The sequence below is a fragment of the Seriola dumerili genome, unplaced genomic scaffold (assembly GCF_002260705.1).
Source record: "Seriola dumerili isolate Sdu_G_001 unplaced genomic scaffold, Sdu_1.0 BDQW01000478.1, whole genome shotgun sequence".
Lineage (NCBI taxonomy): Eukaryota > Metazoa > Chordata > Actinopteri > Carangiformes > Carangidae > Seriola > Seriola dumerili.
Genome location: NW_019174733.1, coordinates 4,935,224 through 4,951,477, shown reverse-complemented (window position 1 = coordinate 4,951,477; position 16,254 = coordinate 4,935,224). Strand labels below are relative to the sequence as shown.

At 39.7% G+C, this 16,254-nt stretch overlaps 1 protein-coding gene across 1 annotated transcript in view; it reads right to left on the bottom strand.

Annotated features, from left to right (window-relative positions):
* The window catches only part of ccser2 (coiled-coil serine rich protein 2), a 35,736-nt gene that overhangs the window by 19,031 nt on the left and 451 nt on the right, over positions 1 to 16,254 (bottom strand). The window contains exons 2-4 of the mRNA XM_022763684.1: positions 13,863 to 15,366; positions 13,554 to 13,765; positions 2,765 to 2,858 (exon numbers count right to left, since the gene is read on the bottom strand). Coding sequence (XP_022619405.1) covers positions 2,765 to 2,858; positions 13,554 to 13,765; positions 13,863 to 15,360 — 1,804 coding nt within the window. The 5' untranslated portion in view covers positions 15,361 to 15,366. The remainder of the gene's footprint in view (positions 1 to 2,764; positions 2,859 to 13,553; positions 13,766 to 13,862; positions 15,367 to 16,254) is intronic.

The following is a 16,254-nucleotide window of genomic DNA, read 5'->3' as shown; positions in this document are numbered from 1 at the left end:
TCTACCATTCACTGCCATTCTAAAGTAACACACACACACACACACACACACACACACACACACACACACACACACACACACACACACACACACACACACACAATGCACAACTATGAGTCAATTTTTCATACCTTGTCGTAATAAATACCACTGTGTATATTGCAAATACTCTATTCCAGAATATCTGCATATAAATCATGATCTGATCCATCTCATTCTCTATTTCTCTGAGCTATCTCCACCATCAAATGCAAACACACAGTCACACAGACAGTGACAGGCCATTTCATTTTCAATAAGGTAAAAGGACACAGTATTTGGCAATACTCAATAGCATATAGCTGTGAAATGAACCATGACCGCAACAAAATTGACAACTAACAGAGCGTGACCCCCAGGAAATCAAAAGGGCCCTTGATTTTCTATATACCAGACAGTCTTTGGACAGAGAGAAAGCAAGAAAAAGAGAGAAAGAAGAAGACAGATAAAGAAAAATTGGCAGATTGGAAGACCCAATTCAAGGAATTCAGCAGCTGTGTTTAAAATACTTTACCCTGAGTGTCACCTCATAGCACAGGAGCAGACAGCCTGTTTCATACTGAACTGTTACATTCCAGAAAACGACTCCCTTTCAGCTCAGAAAAAGTCCTCTAAAAAGTGATACAATGGAAATATATTCCAACTGGGAAAGAAAAATCCATAAAGACAGAGAAACTCAGACGGAGAGTGGAGAGAAATGACTTCTTGTCCAGTCAGCTGGTGAGCAGTTAAAGGGCCAGGGAGGGAGAGAGTCAACCCAGTTCCCAGACTGCCTGGATCTGTGTTTGTTGACAGCCTTGTTTTTCTGGGAACTCCCTAGGAACTGGAACTGGGGAAAGAGGACTGTGGTGAGAAAGCAGCTGAGGTGACTGGTTTGCGTCCAAAGCTAGGAAGTCACCAGCTGAGGCAGGCAAGGGAGAAAAGCTGGGGCCTCTCTCCCGTCAAGGACAGCTGGATGAAAATACAACACAAGATCCCTTTCTACCCTCCTCTTTTCTTTTTTTTTTACTCCTCTTCTCCCCTTCCCCTCTTCCTGTTTTGTGGCAGAGTCAGGGTGTCTTTAGGAGGGAGGAAACACCCTTCCGTATCCCACGTCTCAGGGCCTGCCCCGTGGGCTGGGTCTAACTGGACTCTTCAGCCCGTCTCTCTTTCACACCACTTCTCGTGACACTAGCTCTAACCATGACACAGAGAGCTATAAATATGGTCACTTCCCAAAAAGGAGTAGGATGGGACGACACTTCATTGACATTCCTCTGGAGTGAACATTCCTTTCCCTCTCTCTCACTCTCTGTCTCCTTCTCTCGAAAACAAGGAGATCACTGTTTACAAATTTAAGAATGATACCAGGGGTATAAAGCTGCCTCAGTAATGTATACCCAGTTAGAAGTTTATTAGGGTACACCATGCTAAAACGAATGCAGTCCAATACAACAGGCCTGCAACAAATCCTCCCTTCATGAAGGTTGTATTGCTCAGTTTTTGTTGAGGCTGCTTTAGAGAGGAGTTGATTCAACTTTATGATCATTTTGGAGGCTTTCATTTATATCAGTGAGGGCAGACGAAATATTAGAAACACCTCTCAGTGCAAGAGGATACAGTTCAACAGCATCACAATATACAGCTTCCAAAATGGCCATAAAGTTGAATCAACACAACTCTAACACAGTTTGAACAAAAGCTGAACATTATGGCTTTCATAAGGGTAGAATTTACTGCAGGGCTGTTGCGTTATTACTATATTACTCTCAAATAAACTGGCAACAGTGTGTACACTGTATGTGTATGGGTGCATGTTCTTGTGGCCTCCCCTATCTTTGTATGTGCACATGTATGATTAACATGTGCACCCTCTGTACACTGCATATTCTGGTGCCAAAGGGAGTCTTGTTTGAACATATCAAGCCTGTCATTCCATATTAAAGTGGTGCATTAAACACATTAACCACGAATGGTACTGGCTTAAGGACTCACAAGGGAAAATTCACTTCCTAGAAAGCATTATATTTCATGACAGGTGGGGTCAATATTCCACAACCCTTCTTTTCCTCTCCCCTCCTCCTTCCATATACATTATGTGATACACACTAACGGATGACTCCATAATAACGTTATCATCACCATTATCATGTGGTAATAATGTGACCTGATTACCTTTAACATCTACAAAGAAGCTATTTTACTCAGTTTTAATGAGATCAGTACATGATTACATTTACAAAGTGAAAATAAGTGACAGAGAAAATGATAGATATTGTCAAGATGTGATTGGTAATGTAATGTGTGAACTTTTAGCTATTGAAGTAATCATGCTAACACAATACTAATTTCCTAACTATTCAGCAACCAAATACTAAGAGAGTAACAGCACATAATAAACAACAAGGTGTCCATTAAAAGATTTTAAATGGATGTTGCAGAGGCAAATCTTCACCCAAGGCAAGGTAGGATTCAAGTTATTCAAGCCTTTATATGCTATAGAATGATACTGCATAATAGAATTGGTAATGCGTTAATTTACAATTATGATCAGAGCAGTTTTGCTGGAGGTGTCCACTTATACAAAAATAATGGACAATCTCCAGCCAATGAAAATGAAGCATTTGTCATGGCCATAGGATAACCTCTCAAATTTAAATCCTGTGTAGGATGACTGCAATTATATTAAGTGTTGTGTGTCCATGTGTGTGTGTGTGTGTGTGTGTGTGTGTGTGCACATGCTGACCATGCAAGCCATCCTCTGGGAGGTCCACATCTAGCATGAGGTCATCATCATCCAACTCTCCAGGTCCTCGAGGGTCCAGGTTGTTCAGGATATCCTGAAAACCACACACATCACAGCTAACACTCACTTCATTGCATTAGATAACATCACAGTCACAGTGTATGCTCTTTACGAGTACATTAGGGTCACTGTATTATTTTCTGTCTGGGTAAAATTGTCTCCTTTGCTGTGAGAAAAATATCTAGACATCAGGGGATATATACATCTAACTCTGCACAGATTCAGAAACAAAAAAAAAAAAAAAAAAATCAGACACACACAACGCAGAAATATACAGAGGCAGTATTTGCTTGCCATTAATAAAGCCTTGCAGGCATATTTTTGTGCGACACATCATTTTGAAATTGTGTGGATGTACATAAACCTAATTCCAACACCTCCAATTAGCCAGAAATGGATGTTCACATACCCATAGTAAATCTTGTCAGGATCTTTCTGTCCTTGGTCTGGCATTAGCAATGTCTTTTAACAGCACCACAGCAGCTTTTTGCTGCTACACACCAGCATATATTATGTAATATAAAAACTCACCAAGGATTAATTTATGCTATTATATAGCCTATAGTAACCCTAGTCATTTTTTACTGTGCAATTTCAGTGGCTACATAAATACACAGGAATAGGACACAATAGCAGGAATGACTCTACACTGCAGTGTTATCTAATCACTCCATGAATACTACCTCTATGAAACCTACATTTTTTTAATAATTGCATCATGACATTTGTATATTCATTTGCTTTGTTAATCTATTATTTGTCATCACCTGCTCTTTATCATTTTTTGTCATTAACCATAACAATGAATAAGCACTATCAATGACATTTTCTATGGTTCTTTTTCTCGCACACTAACAGCACAACAGGAAGAGGACACGTTTATTCCACACATCAAGCCACAGATAACAAAACAAACTTCTGGAAAAATATCATTCAATTATGAACGATAATACTGAACACTTTGAAAAGCCAACAAAAACACTTCTCATAACAGCCTCAGAATATGCAGCTAGTCTGACTGCTGTGCTGCTGTCTACAGAATAATTCAAAGCATACCCAAAAGCAAAGGAATGAATCAATAGTTCAAAGCTTTATTTTTCAAGGCAATTTTGTGCTTCATGAAACCAAATTGACAGGGCTTTGACTAGAAGACGCAGGCATAAAATTTCTCATTATTGAAAATCTCATGTGTTGCATGATAACTGACTGGCACTCAGTGTTTCAGACTTAATGAAGAAGGAATAATGAAGGAAATAGAATAAAAAAAACATACTTCTGCAGTATTCCAAATACTCTCAACCAAGACATGGGGGGAATCTCTATTGCTTGAAGAGTCCATGAACAAATCAACCTTCTCATCTGTTTTATTGCTATTGTTTTACTGTCCTCAGACTTCGATCCCCATGTTCACCCCATTGCTCTCTTGTCTCTAACCTCCCATCCTCTGAATATAACAATTTTAACACTACCCTCAACCCTAACCCTTTGAATAAAAGTAGAGGTGAAACAAATAGATAAATAAATATATCATTATATATCGAACCAGTAGTTCCACTGGGGGCAATGTTCTCTTTTTCAGGAACAGCCTTTTCTACACTCACACATTGTGGGTGAGGTAGTGAAGCAATGTACTAGCATCAAAGTGGGGTGCAAGTACATCCTTCCATGGCTCCAGACATTTTAACTCTGGAACTTTTCAGCTGAGTGATACTAGCTATACCTTTGTATGTGTTAAAAAGACCTCAACAGTACAACAGCCACACAACAAAAGCAGCAGAACAGCAGCAGCTGCAAGTCCACCGTCAGTGTAATACTGTACTCATTCAGGTGTTTGACAAAACTCACAGGTAATACAAAGTCACACATTTTAGTGTGTAAGTAAGAAAACACAACTCTAAAAGAATCTTTGGGTCAATCTCCCAGCCATAAAGCACAAGCAGTTGCGTGGCCAATGTGAAGAGCTGTAGTTGTTAAAATAAAATTGTACCATTTCTGTCAGAAACAGCATCCAGTTCAGGCATCTTGTTAGCCTCTGTGCGTTATTACACATCATTTCATCACAACTCTCTATAAAGTTGTGCAAAGCTTAAAACAAAGGCAGTGAATAAATGTAGTCTGATGAGTTTTTCTTCAGTCACAGATACAGATAGAGTGATGTATCATAAACGGTTGCTCGCAACATACATGAATAGTAACATGATACCATTCTTATCATTGTGATAGTATATTGTGAGCCAAGATTTCATCCCTAATTTTTATGTTACATTCTTTTTGGTATGTCCCAAGCAACTTACATTTATTCCCCATATACTGTGCACACATCAGTAGTATGTGGTTCAATGTCTTGCTTAAGTGCACTTCAACAAATGGACATAACATGAACTACAGCCACTCTGTATAGTTAGATTACTGCATTGTACCTTATGGTTTATCAGTGCTATAAAAGTGGCACTGAACCACTGAGTGTTTTTTTTTTCTTTATTTCAGCATCATTCACAACTCATTCTCTGTCTCTGTCATTCCTATTTCATTGCCTGGCTTTGTTACAGTGTGTAGCTCCAGAGGAAATTACATTTCACACTGGCAGGACGCAACGGCTTAGAGCACTGAACAATCTGGATCATCTCTGTGGAGGGGTGAGTTAGTGAGTTTCTTGTGTGGGTGTTGCTTGTGTGTGTGTGTGTGTGTGTGTGTGTGTGTGTGTGTGTGTGTGTACAAATGTAAATGGTGGATCAGATGAAGTGTATGTCCACAAGTTTTCACACTTTCTTAAGTAGTCATTTATAAGAGCAAATCAAGGAGATGAGCTGAAGTTAATTACATAACAACAATGTTCTGTAGGAATATTCATTGTGTTTCTGTATAACTGTTGCCGAGGAAGCTGTTGAACCAGTACTTGAATAGTACTAGAATGTTTTTTTGTCAGGGAGGGAGAATAACAATTATACTACACAACTATTGTGTTAATCATATTGTTACTGTTATTGAGTTGAGTGTCTGTTCAGTATAAAAACAATTTTGTTTAATTATGAATTTCAAGAATTGAAATTGTGGACCCTTGAATTCAACTAGGAGATCAATAGCTGTTATGAACTATTATTAAAATGCGTCTGAAAAGCAGCTTTGAGCCAGTTAAATTGTAGCCATTGCACTTGTTCTCACTAAGGAATTAATGATTTCACTTGCAGCAATATGAATTTGACACGACATGCATATTTTTGATGTATCTTAGACACCCAGAGGTGCTCCATCAATCCAGACCCTGCGGCATGAGCAAAATTCAGAATGTAACTGGAAGGTCTTCCAACATACTCTTTTTCATGGCACACTCTCTGCTCCCACCGTAACATCAGCTGAATCCTCAAACAAACACGGCTGGATCAAACACTGATTAAAACTTCAAAATCACAGGGAAAGTTTTGAGGCTGAACTTCTCTCACTTTGACAGTTTACCCTCAAGTGACCTGAGCGTCTGCACAACAGACTTTGCAAATCTTATTACAGAAACCTTCATTCTACCCATTGCTTTCTTCGAGAGAATCTCTGGTAGACTTTGGGTTTTCGTGGCTTGAATGTAAATTAGCATCATGGCACATAATCAGGCAAAAAGGCAAAGTAGGCAACTCATTTTGGGTTCAATGAAACAACTTCAAAAAACCCACAAACTTCGGCTTTAGATAAGAGTGTAAAATCAATAAGTGCCAGGGAGAAGTTTTTAGACTGACTGTACTTGTTCTTCTCAGACATTTCTGTCTTTCTATTCTAGGAACTTTATCAGAGAAGGGGGAAGAAAGCAGCATAAAACACATCTTTTTCCAGGATCATTCATTTTGTGAAGGTCAAATACTTTCCAAAATAATGCCCTGAGAATTACTCAAATACTACATAATAACTAATGATGTGTCTTTATGTTGAAATGGGCTGGGTTTAGGGATGATGGCTCAGTTACCGTGGCTGTATATGTGTGTGCGTGTGTGTGTGTGTGAGTGTATAGACTATAGATTATGTATCTCTTGTGTGACATTAGCACCCCTACTTAACAGTATAATTCTTTACACTCTATATCTTGGGACTTGCCGGTGGATTTGATGGAGGATATGTCCTCTTACCCGATTCGTTTTCTGCATGTCATTGTGATCCATTTACCTGACTCATTTGCGGCTTTTGAACTAAGGCAGTTTTTCAACAAAAGTCAATTTTCAGTGCCTGTGCCAGTGCCCATTATAAAACGTGTAAAATGTGAGATAATCTTAATCTATTACACCAACTGTAAAAGCTTTATAGGTCTTATTGGCATTTACAGGGATAATTGGGTGTAATTAGATGTACTGTATGTGTGGTGAGAGCCCAAACATCCAGAGACTGATACCAAATTATGGGCTTATTAAGAAAAATACAGAATACCCGAAAAAGCTTAATTAAAACAAAAGCCTTCCTTTTTAATATTGATTCTTCTTTTATTCTCTTCTTTCAGTTCTTTCAACCTTGGCTTTAATAACCACCCTGTCAGTATAGAGTCAAACGGGCTTAAGGGAGGGCTCACTATAGATAACAGTAAAATGGTGTACTGCAAATTGTCAAATAAAAGCTGGTATTCAAATACTAGAAAGGTCTGAAAAATTTTAACAAATACAGACCAGTTCCAATTAATTACGTTCACTACTGTGTAATGGCTCACATGGCAAATTTGTCAAACTGTGTCTTTCTACAGCATTATTGCAATTGGTGGTAAAGTCTTTTTCATTTATAAGCATTTTGTAAACATTTAATTAATGGTTTATTACACTATAATGTAGTTATAACAATTAACAATTATAACTAACATAATTTTATAACATTACAACTGTGTTTCACTATATTGTCATTCATTATCTGTTGATACCAGCCTCCACTGATGGAGTAGGAGTTATAGTTGACAAATACATTAATAAACACTTACACTCCATTATAGTGTGTTATAAACCATTTATGAAATGTGTATATAATGCTATAGTGCTGTCTCTTGATAATAGAAAAACAATGAATCAATGAATCATTGATTATTTCCTATACTTTGCTGTTATTTCTCAATGTTCACTTATGGATAATGAAATTCAACACTTGCAGATATTTCACAATAAAAGCCTTCCATTAAAGGGAATGAATCATGATCCCTGAACTGCAGTAAACTACTGTGAAACTAATGGGCAGTGTGTGTCTTACTACAATATGATAAAGTATACTTACAAAGCTGGGAAATTAGAAATAAGAGCCTTTCACTGTCTCTAATTATAACTTGTTTCAAATAATAACTCAACTTGAGTTGAGGTGAATGAAAGTCCAGACCATAGAATTTAAAGTAGAAATGAAATAAAGGGTCATACTTGTACCACTTGTTTTAAATAATGTTGCTGTTATACTAAAATATTAAACTGTTAAAATGTTACCCTTTCTCCTCCACATTTGATAAGGAAATGGCAATATCTGTTTTACAAACAGTTTGTTTTCTGCTGAGTTATGCACAGGCAAAAATTCAGAGAAAGAAACGGAGGCTGTGTGGAGGAGGCACGATGAGCAATTGTTTCATTAATTGTTTAATGAGTGATGGCAGGAGAGAGCAAAGAGAACCCCCAAATCAGCAGTTTCCCAGGTTCATCTTTCCCATTTAATTTGGTGCTCAGGATGTACTGTATGTTCAAAGTAAAAACAACGTGCTGTGTGTCATAGTGTACTATATTCTTCACCTGTATACACAGCACAATTGTAATGTCAATATATTACATTATATTAGTATACATGATATAAGTAAGGTATAAGCTTTCGGAAGATACTATTTTAATGCATAGATTCGTGTACTGCTCAAGTAGTCACTTTCAGATGTCTTATTTGTTGACTCTCTCTCCCCTTCATGTCCATTTTACCTCACTGTAGTGTCATTTACATATCATGTGCTTTATGATATTGTGGTGGTGTACTTCATTATCCAGCCTTTCGTGGAAAGTTCATCTGTTTTTTTTTTCCTGATGATCTGTAGAATCACAGCTCTGTCCGGGGATCCTTGCTTACAGATATAATTTACAGTGCAGTCCTGAACAATATTTGGACAGTGGCACATTATCTACTGGATCTGAACTGAAAAAATCACTATTGGAGTATAATGCATTTATATAAGAGCACAAATTATGCATCAGTAACTTGCCTTGAAAAGTTTTTTGACATAGTTCAAAATAAAATATGTCTCCTTTGACAAATTAGTAAAAACATATTTTTTTTCTAACCCTTTTTAGGACTTGATCTAGAATAGATCAAGATAGATTTTTGTAAATTCAGTCTAAAAAGGAAACTGTAGTTTGAGACAATGCTCAGAAATCAATCAATAATTTTCTACTTTAATTCTGCTCTAAAACATTAAAGTAAGACACATACATTCAATTATTAAGGACAGTATTATGTCCAATCACTGGCAGTAAAGTCTGTGGTCAAAAAACTGATTATTCATAAGCAACCCAATCTTTAGTCAGTAAGAGTTGATTTGCTTTCATCTTGTCAACATCTGATATGTTATCGTCTTTATCTATCTCAGAAGGGCCTCAATAAGCAGCCAGTTTAAAATTTTCATTATGTGAGAGCCAGTTGAGAGACAAAGAGGTTGGAAAAGGCAGCATGCTCATAAAAAGCAGCGTGGTAATGATCTGTAGTAAAATAACAGGTCACAATTATGGCTGGAAACAAATCGAGTCATGACTGATGCTGATATAAGTACAGGCTGTAATTTTGGGGATGACTCACCCACTATCGTTATAAGCAAAAACTTGTGTCTTGTGCTTGTGCAATGGTCTTTAAAGGAATCACTGGATGTACCAACAGAGGAACACACAAAACCACTGTTTACCTTAAAGGGCTGCTCCTGTCAATTCAAAATCAAGACAAACAAAAGCAGGTGAGCTATAAGCTTCATTAATGCAACAGCATAGCTGGCTCACTGGCAGCATGTTCCATAAATGGCTGAGCACTCTTTAGAAAAAAGGCCTTAGCAACTCACTCATTCAAACACTAATGAACTGACCTGTCTCAACCTGGCTCCACACAAGCCTAAAATTAGAGGAAAATAAATAGATCGGGGGGGAGAGGCAGCCAAAGGGAGAAACCACTGGATTACAGAACCACCAGGAGTTTGGATGGAAAACAGGAAGAGAGGAGAAGGAGGCATAAGAACTTAAAGAATTATAAAAGAGGAAAAGGTAAACATTTCGTATTCAAGGGTGCATGCTGTGAGGAAGGATGCTAGGCTGTAATTTCAAGGGAAATATATTTCTTCTAAGGAGAGAAACTCCAAAACACATAGTTAATTAATTCATCAGAAATTCAGTTCTTAAAGAAACAGCTCCCACTCAAAAATTTACTACACTACACTGAGATCATGTAAAGATGAAACCTGGAAGACAATATAATGTGATGCAATATAATAACACTGCAAAAAATACTATATTAGCCATAGTGATAGTGATGTTGTCATCAATTTTATAATATCTTAGGTGTACCAGATATGTGGTAACTGTATTAATATTAGCGACACCTAGCAGTAAAATACAATCCAGTGACACAAGAAAAACTATAGCCACAGCATGAATTTCATTCTTATATTATATGTATTATGTTGAACACGTGTTGCTATTATTGTATCCATCCCCATATAAGTAGAACCCCTACAGAGTGAGCTCTCTTATCCTTATCCTGTGCATTTATGATTGGTTGTGAGTTGCCTGACAAAATAAAACGTGTAATCTCAAGTACGCTGAAATACTTAAACCATTTAAACATAAATTGTGCTCACATCTACTGATGCTGTTGCACTGCGTGATGAATTGCTGGGGAGGCTGGGGAAACATTAATAGTCACCATGAGAAGTGGCCCTCCATTTCACAATGCCAATTGTGCAAAGCTGGTACTGTACCGTGCTGCATGGTGCATCATGGGAATGTTATTATGAGCTCAGGTAGCCCACTCCTTGATTTTGCACAGAGGCATATGAATGCAGATAGAGCCATATATAGCCAGAAAAATACTGGCACACACAAACCAGGAGCAGTAGCAAGCACACGTACATTGTGTTGTCTTGAGGATACACAGTGCCTCCAAGTGGACTGAGCTCGCCACCGCAGTGTGGCAATGTGAACCAGCTGGGAGCTGAATATCTAATTTACTCCCTCATAACAGCAAGACACAACTATAGCGAGTTTTGGTAACATATATGCTATAAACACCAGTTGCATTCTTCCCAAAGAGGAGAGTTTTTTTCTTTTTTTAGTCATGATTGCCATATGCCATTAAGAATGGGCCTAATTACCCTGCATTTCCTTTTCTCCAGCATTCAACTCAGAGCAGAGGGCTTCACTCTCTCAGACCAGTCCTGCAGCAAAGGGCACTTCATTCAAGTACTAACAAACTGGAATACACATTGTTGCCTTTGGCTTTACAGACCACATAGATTATGCAGGATAAATCCCCAAGAATTACTAATCATTTTGGACACAGACACTGCTTTGTGACAGGATTATATTCATGGTTTCTTTCTCCTCATTACGAGGAACTATTTACTCAGCGAACAAGGGAAGAATGAGCAAGAGAGAGAGAGACAAGCACATGGAAAGGAAGAAGCAGAAAGGGGTGGGATGAGCTCAATGCATCCAATTACAGTAAGTGGGCCCATTTCCTCTAATCAAACAGCTCAGTTAAATATCTCAAAGGCAGATTCCCCATAGAGCTGATCTTCACACATCAGCAATATCTAAGTCTGAGTCTCTCTCTCTCTCTCTCTCTCTCTCTCTCTGTTTTACCCTTTACGTATTTTTTCCCTCCGTCTCCTCCTTCAGGCCTTCCCCTCTCTCACACCAAGGACTAGTGCTATTCTCCTCTTCTCTTCCCACATACTTGTACCTCACTAAGAGTTATCATTCCCCACACTGCATGTGTTCGGAAAGAGACCCTGTTCAAGATTACTTTGGCAGCCATTCAACATGAGGCCATGATCTACTACATAGACATGTAAACACACACACACACACACACACACACACACACACACACACACACACACACACACACACACACACACACACTCCTTAAGGCATCTTGAATGACTCTTAATCAGATACACATGGCTAAAGCACGTGTGTTTGTTCTGACAGCAGCAGTGAACGCGTACAAACAGAACATACACACAACACACAACACACAACACACACACACTGCTCTCTCCTCCTTTTCTTATTGATTTTATAGTTGCTACAGTTACATTATTATAAGTTAAGCACACTACATTTTAGTGACATGAACCATGTGTCAACATCACATGGTAAAAGTAGTAAACAACACAAAGCTTATTATGTAATTCCTAATCCAGCTCGTTTTAAGATCATTATTGCATTCCTGAGATCAGGTGCCATGGTACAGGAATACAGAGAACCGAAGCAAAGGCCAGCAATGCTATTAACACACAGTTGGTGGTCAGGTCAGCATTCTTCTCAGGAAGAGAGAGAGACACTGGCATGGAACTGGTGGTGAGAGCTGGCAGGAAACTTTAGACAATTTTGTTTTCCTTCTCAACCTTTGTTCTGCTCAATTAATCCCAAATTATACAAGCAAGGAGGAATGATCTAAAAGTGAAACTGATTAATGGACCAAGGCAAGTACAGTATGTCATGCTCAAAGCGACTCAAGCTGTAACCAGAAGATTAGCCTCAAGTCTTGAAATAAAGCATATGTGCTTGGTAATGGCCTCAAAGTATATTAGATGAGTAAGGTCAGCCCTGTATTAAAGGAAATTCACCTCAACAGAAAAAATAATGATGCAAAGACATGTGTCATGTAATGTTTGATTATTGAATCTTCTGTTAAAATGCATTACAATGTGTTTATACCTGCTTTTCAAATATACCAAGTCTTTTCAATTGGTAGTTACTCACTGACAGTGTTACTGTATACGGCCTGTCAAACATGGATGCATCAACTACAAGAAGTAGAACAAGAAGAATAGATCTTTCGTTTCACAAGCACACACTTTCTTCCTAAACTCTCTCTCTCTCTCTCTCTCTTCTAAATCTATTGTACTTGGAAATGAAACCACTTCTCAGTCTCACAAGTTTATTCTTTGCCAACTTTCAATCAGTTTAAGCTGCAACAGCTTTAAATGTTCTCTGAAGTTCTTAGCCTAACTGACTGTGTCATTGCTGAAGGGGTTTGGCTTATCTCCACCCCTTTCCCTTTCTGAAACATGCCACAGATCAATCTGCCAGTTGGTATAAAGAGAGGAGGAGTGGAGGGCAGGAGGGCTTGTTGGCAGAGGCTGCAACAAGAGTGCTTACTTCCTCATCAGTTTTGAAAGAATTGAGAAATTACAATTCAAAACATATTCAAGTTTAAGCTATTAAGTGATTTACCATCAATTATTCAATCAACAGAATATTTACCACTGTTAAAGCTTATTTTTCTTTAAAAAGATATTCTGTCAGACTCTTAATTCAGTAAACTGGTATCATATTTAGTTCATATCAGTGTGTTTGACTGAGGTAATAACTCATTTTCTCAATATCAGTGAGTTTAAGATGGTTAATCTTTTTCCTCTAGTTTTCTTTTCTCTGAAATCCAAAATTGTTTTAAGGAAGACCAGATTTTAGAACTGACAAACTAAAAAAGGCTATGTTTTTTTCCATTGTACACGTTTGTGTCAATAGCTGGAAGTGGGACTCACCATACTGTTGAGCTCTGAATCATCATAACTGTCTAATGGATGAGTCCCAGGTCCTCCAAGGGGCTCAAGACCCTCCTCATCCCACATGTAAGTTCCACCAGAGCTGTTGGAGGGTGACAGCTCCACAGATGAAGCGTGGGGGGCATCACCTCGCTCTGGACACAGCACCAGCGGCCCCTGTGAGTCCTGCATAGGGCTTTCTTCTTCATGTACTGCAAAAGATACAATATATAAACTCAGGGCTGAACAACTGGCACAACTGTGACATAAAAAATTTAGTTGAATATCCTTTCAATTCATTCTATTTACCTGCTAGATCTATCGTGTCCCAGTCAATGGTCTCATTGAGAAAGTTGTGTAGGCAGGTTTGGGTAGTGGGGCCACTTTTCCTGTTGTCAGGCATGTCCCCATCACTGAGCACATCTCCCACACTGTCAAAGTCATCTAGAAACTCTTCACTGGTGTCGGCTCTGTCTAGAGACGAGGCAGAAGATAAGGACATGTCCTCCAGAGTCTCGCCGGCCGCCTGGCCAGAGATCTGCCTAAGCACACCACTTCCTCCTCCTTTTCCTCCTCTAGCTCCAGAGCTTCCATCACTGTCACTGTGAGAGTCTGCTTTTTCAGCCTCACTCGTCAGCTCAGTGTCTATTGTTATCCCTAATAGCTCTCCACACTCAGGGGCAGCTGAAGGTCTGATATCCCCCTTGACCCTGCCTGGAAAAAGAGGCTTCTGCTGCTTGGCCTGCCCGGATCGAGCCAGCCTGTAGCCCAAAGACCCCCCACTGTTGCCCAGTGACTTGGTAAGCACACAACTCGGGAGCAGAGGCTTCTTCAGAGCACTGGGAGTAGTGGGTGCTGGAGGAATCGAGGGAGTAGGCAGCGAGGAGGCAGTTGGAGGAGTTCTGCTGTACTGAAGTCCTCCAAGTCCTCCAACTAGACCTCCTGAACCTCCCAGGCTGCCATTCAGGCCTCCAAGTGCTAAGCCCATTCTTCCATTGCTCAACTGAGGGGGTTTGAGGAAATTACTCCGAGGAGGCCGGAGCTGAGTGTTGGCTAGAGGTTTGGCCAGCTCCACAGCCCGGTTAAAGGAGAAGGACCGTGTCATGGGCTGGCTTGTGGGCGAGGGAATCTGCTTAAAGTGAGTGAAGCTGTTCGAACGCACCATGTTGTCCAGTGCTAAGGTCTTCAGGCTGTCACTGGACTGGGACAGGCTGTCTTGAGAGCTGCTTCTGGGAGAGCTGGAGCCTAACCTTGGCCGCACAAGGCGGGAATCGGACCCTGTTCGAGCAGGAATGCCTGAGCCATTATTACCCATTTTAGGACCTCCATTAAGTGAGCTTTGGCCAAGCTTGGTCCCTACTTTGGGACTCATCTTTGAGGACTGCTTGGGGATGGCCTTGGGGCTAGATATGGCAACCATCAAAGTGCCTGATCTTCGCATCTTTGGCGTCCCTGGAGATCCATTCTTTACCTCCTTTGCCAATGAGGGAAACTGCGTCTGAGCCTTGTCTTCACCTCCATCCCCTGGAGTAGTAGGGGTGGTAGGGCTGGAGTGGGTCATCCCTTCATCTCTCCTCCATTTCAGGGAGAAAGGAGGCGCATGGATCATGCCATTTGAGCGTGTTCCTGGAGGAGTGGTCTTACCATCCTGGGCAGTGGTCGTTGGCTGGGTGGAACCATTGGAAACTGGGCTGGCGCCACCAGTCGAGGAGCGTCCACCGAACTTAGGCAGTCTGGATACCATGGTGGACCTGATCGGTGCTTTTTCTTCCATTAGATGCCAACAAAGGCATGGAGGGGCATGCATGCACAACTGGGGGAAGGATAAGAGATGATTAGATTTAAGTATACATGATTTGACAAACAGGTTTATAAGCTGATTCAGTCCTTTAAAACTCTTCATTAATGCCGTTGTGTTGCTTTTATAATAATACATTAAGCTGGAGATGTCAAATAAAACAATAAAACAACTCAAACCAGTAACTCTCTATACACTCTACCTATACAAGTTTTTTGTACTGTATGTATCATTTTCATCTTGACTTAATACCGTTTGTTCGGACTGTGCTGTACCATCCTACTGTATTGTACATTTTCTAAGCCTTTTCTACATGACACTAATACTAATAACTTACTTTGAGTATATGTGAGTGAATGTACTGTAGTACAGTTTTTTTTTCCTGTCGATGACATCAAAAAACACTAATATGGAAAGTCCTTTTACATATTGTGTGAAAGCAAAAGTCAAATGTAACTATGTAACTGAGACACACACACACACACACACACACACACACACACACACACACACACACACACACACACACACACACACACACACACACACACACACACACACACACACACAAAAAAAATCTCCTCATCAGTAATGATGGAAGACAGTAATAATACACAGGGTAGTGCTGTCCACCTGTTGCAGTGGTTGCATGTGTGTCTCCTTTTCAAAGATCACTGACTGTGAGGAGCATTAGGGATTAATCTGGCAGGCTTAGAGGGTGACTTGAGACTTTGTCACGGCAAGTCTGTCTGGATGCTTTCATGTCACCACATGAGAGACATAAATGCTAAATGAGTCTCTATCTTAATGCAACTGGTACCCAACTTAATAGCCACAAATTTCAGTCACACATCTGATGTAAGTACGTAGACTCTAAGTAAATGACTCTATTTAGAACATACA